General features: G+C 42.4%; 1 protein-coding gene across 1 annotated transcript; it reads right to left on the reverse strand.

Annotated features, from left to right (window-relative positions):
• Positions 1 to 571: 571 nt before the first annotated feature.
• hsd17b10 (hydroxysteroid (17-beta) dehydrogenase 10) lies at positions 572 to 3,242 on the reverse strand (the record flags this gene model as incomplete). The annotated part of the gene is given in 4 exon segments (XM_013999753.1): positions 572 to 810; positions 2,687 to 2,795; positions 2,882 to 3,010; positions 3,078 to 3,242. Coding segments are annotated over 4 exon segments (594 nt in total), but the record flags the coding sequence as incomplete, so codon positions are not given.
• Positions 3,243 to 3,699: the final 457 nt, after the last annotated feature.

Consider the following 3,699-nt stretch of genomic DNA (forward strand, 5'->3'; position numbering starts at 1 on the left):
TTAGTCTCAGTCAGTACTTCTTCGTTGTCATTTTCACTCAAGATGACAGAGAACTGAAGCAACGGATTTTACAATCATTCTGACACAGAAAAACTCCAGTTAAGGAATAAAATGAAAACTCAACTATTTTTCAAACAAACCCATCTGATATTTATTCTTTGAAKATGTCTAAATGAAATACATTCTAGATCCATCTGATTAAAGTAATTTATGAATGTTTATATTCATTTCGTGTCACTTTCTAAAAACACCAGGCAGCCACACACACGCGTTTGTTCTTCAACCCCGTGGGGACCTTCCCTTGACTTCCATTCATTTTTTTAGGCTTTCTAGCCTAACCCTGACATTTAACCTAAAATTAACCTCATAGGTACCTACCTGACCCTAAAACTAACCTAAACCTTGGTCCTAAACCTAACCCCCACTGTAATTTGCATTTAGACCCGTGGGGGGAAAATGCCCGGTCCCCACGAGGCTGCTTTTTTTTGGGAAAAATTTTCCCACATTGTAGGAAAAACCCGTCCACACACACACACACACACACACACACACACACACACACACAGACAAGGCAGATGACACTAGTTTTATCCTGACATGTTGATACAAACACACAGAATCAGGGCTGCATGCGGAGGGCTCCATCCAGTCTGATGACCGTCCCATTCAGCATAGGGTTCTCCACCACCGCTGTCACCAAGTGGGCAAACTCCGCGGGGTCTCCCAGGCGAGGAGGAAAGGGCACCTGGCGTGCAAGGAAGGATTGGACCCTCTCTGGCAGACTGCTCAGGAGAGGAGTGGCGAATAACCCTGGATAAAAAAAAAGATTTCACTGAAATACAGCAGTTCATAAAATAAATAAAATATTTAAAGTTTACAGACAGACACAACTAACACTGTTTACCACGTTGAAAGATTAACACATTCGAATACAGATACTGGCAAATTTGTTGGTTCCTTTACACCTCAATGAAACTTCACTTCTTATAAAAGCGGTTCAGTTTAAAAACTGTAGATTGATCTTATATTATATTCATGTTTTAAACAAAGTTTTAAACAAAGTGAGCCTTCGGACTCCTCATCTTTCAGTCTATTTAAAGTTACCAAACATCCACTGGATAGTTTGGTGTGGTCGTGTTCTTCACACTGAGAGCAGACTAAGGGGCTCAGGAAGGTTAGAGACAAAGGCTACAAGACCATCTCCAACACTTTGAGATCAGACGTGAGTCAAAACTTCTAGAYACACGTGACGCATGATAAACACGTCAAGACCCTGTTTTTCCCCTCCTCCGTCGGTCTCTGTTTAATGGAAGATGAAAAAAAGAAGTGGCTTTGCTTTATTTACTGAGAGCAAGAGAACGTCGCGCTAATCAGATAATTTATAATCATTTCACCAGATAATCCAGACATGTTCTGAGTTTGGTGAGTTTCACCGCTCCAGGAGCTGTGAGCTGATGAGGCTCGCTTACAGAACTATTTTTGTCTCGAGTCCAGTTTGATGAGCCGGTGACCCACAACGGTGCTGGTATCTCCTGCCAGGACACCAACTACAGGCACTCGATTTCAGCTAAGGAGCTCCTGTCCATCTGTCTCAGGTTAGTGTACGTCATACAGGAAACTGTCCCACTGGAAAATCTGTCAGTAAGTCACAGTAAAGTCTCAGTGGCTACGTTCACACTGCAGGTCTTAATGCTCAATTCAGATTTTTTTTAAATCCAATCTTTTTGTGTGAACGTTCACATTACATTTTAAATGCGACCTGCATCAGACTCCAGTGTGAACGCTACACAGCACTGATGTGACACGCATGCGCAGCAAAGACATGACTTCTCATTCAGCCGGCTTGTTTGTTTACAGAGCTAGCATGGATGCTACTTTTAGCATTTTAGCTGATTAAATAATTATCTGACATGCTTGTTTAGTTCAGTGTTTATATCTGAACCTGTCTCTGACCGGATGCTCCGGTGAAGCATTTTATTTTGGAATGAAGCAACGAGCTGTAAATAAAGTATCGCGTGAGTAACTTGAGGATCGATACGCTCCTCGACTGAGGCTGGACGTTACTATCTACATGGAAAATTAAAAATAAAAAGACGAAGCAACTGGACTTGTGTTTTGGAGCTTTAAACACAAGGAGCAACAGATTTAAACAGCGTGACTTGAGGTTAGTGTCTTATCGATCCTTCACCTCCTCCTCACCGATGAAAAAGTCAGATGAATGTGACATGAGCGTTCACACTGCAGTCACTTTGAAAACATCAGATATGTATCTGATTTAGAACCACATACTGAAACGGCCTGGGTCAGATTTGAAAAAATCAGATTTTTCACAAACTGTCATAAAATAAAATCAGATATGAGTCGAATGGGGCAAAAAAAATCGGATTTGGGTTGCCTTTGCCTGCAGTGTGAACGTAGCCTATTGGTTGACGCACCGCGTTTAGCTGCAAAAGTTCAGATTTTCCAGCATTCGCTCAAATCGCACCACACTAATCGCACTAAACGCACCACGGCACTTCCCGACGCTGCTTGACACGTGTCCACTATAGACTTTGCATGTAAACCTAATGCTAATGCTCAAAACGCGTTTGGTATGAATACAGCTTAAGAGTATTTATCAGTTATGAGCATCAGTACAGTAAATATGATCTACAGGTGTGTTTCCAGTGATAACAAAGACACCAACCAGGAGCTATGGTGACAACTCTGATGCCCATTGGTGCCAGATCTCGTGCAATGGGGAGGGTCATTCCAACGATGCCACCTTTAGAAGCAGCGTAGGCTGCTTGTCCGGTCTGAAGGAAAAACAAAACCATAAAATCAAAGAAAGCTGGTAAACAGGTCACCTGCTTGTGTCTTCTCTGTGGTTTTAAAAGGCTACCTGTCCATCGAAAGCTGCCACACTGGCAGCGTTAATGATGCAGCCTCTGTGTCCATCTGCATCCGCCTTGTTCTTCTTCATCTCACCCACAGCCAGGCGGATCACATTAAAGGTTCCTGCGGTGTTCACCTGTAGGACAGAAGGCACAAGTCAGGTGGGATTTTAAGATGGGGACGTTTAACGTTCTTCTTCTTACATTAAGAACACGCTGGAATTCCTCCAGACGGTGGGGGAAGTCCTTGTTGAAGCTGTACGTTTTAWAAGCAATAGCAATGCCGGCACAGTTAACTGCAATGTCCAGCTTCCCAAACTTCTCTCTGGCCAGAGCCACTGCTGACTGCACATCTGCCTCCGACGTGACCTGGAAACAACAAAACACCTTAAACTAGGATATTGTGAAGTTTCTTTAAAAGCTTTTTCAACTAGCTAAAGTCTAAGTTAGTTACAGTCTGACTTCAGGTCTGGTTTAGATCATTGTTATTTATAAATTTTTCTGGTATATATCTGCTGTTTTATATGATTGTTGAATGAAATTATCATAGTTAACGTATTGTAAAAATATTACAGATAATTTGTGAAACAAACCCAGTTGATGTTAATCTAATAGTTGCTGTCACGGTTTTTGCTCCTCCATGTTGTCACAGATGCTAACAGTGGATGCTGGCTGCGCCTCCTCTGACATGTATTCAACTCTATGGATGAGACCATGGAGGTATTTATAACAGCTGGAGTGCTCAGAAACGATTGGCTGGTGAAGCTAACGGCTAACGCAAAACGGTCAAGAGTCTGGATTTCCCATTACTGTACATGTTGACAAC

Source organism: Austrofundulus limnaeus, unplaced genomic scaffold (assembly GCF_001266775.1).
Source record: "Austrofundulus limnaeus strain Quisiro unplaced genomic scaffold, Austrofundulus_limnaeus-1.0 Scaffold2449, whole genome shotgun sequence".
Classification (NCBI taxonomy): domain Eukaryota; kingdom Metazoa; phylum Chordata; class Actinopteri; order Cyprinodontiformes; family Rivulidae; genus Austrofundulus; species Austrofundulus limnaeus.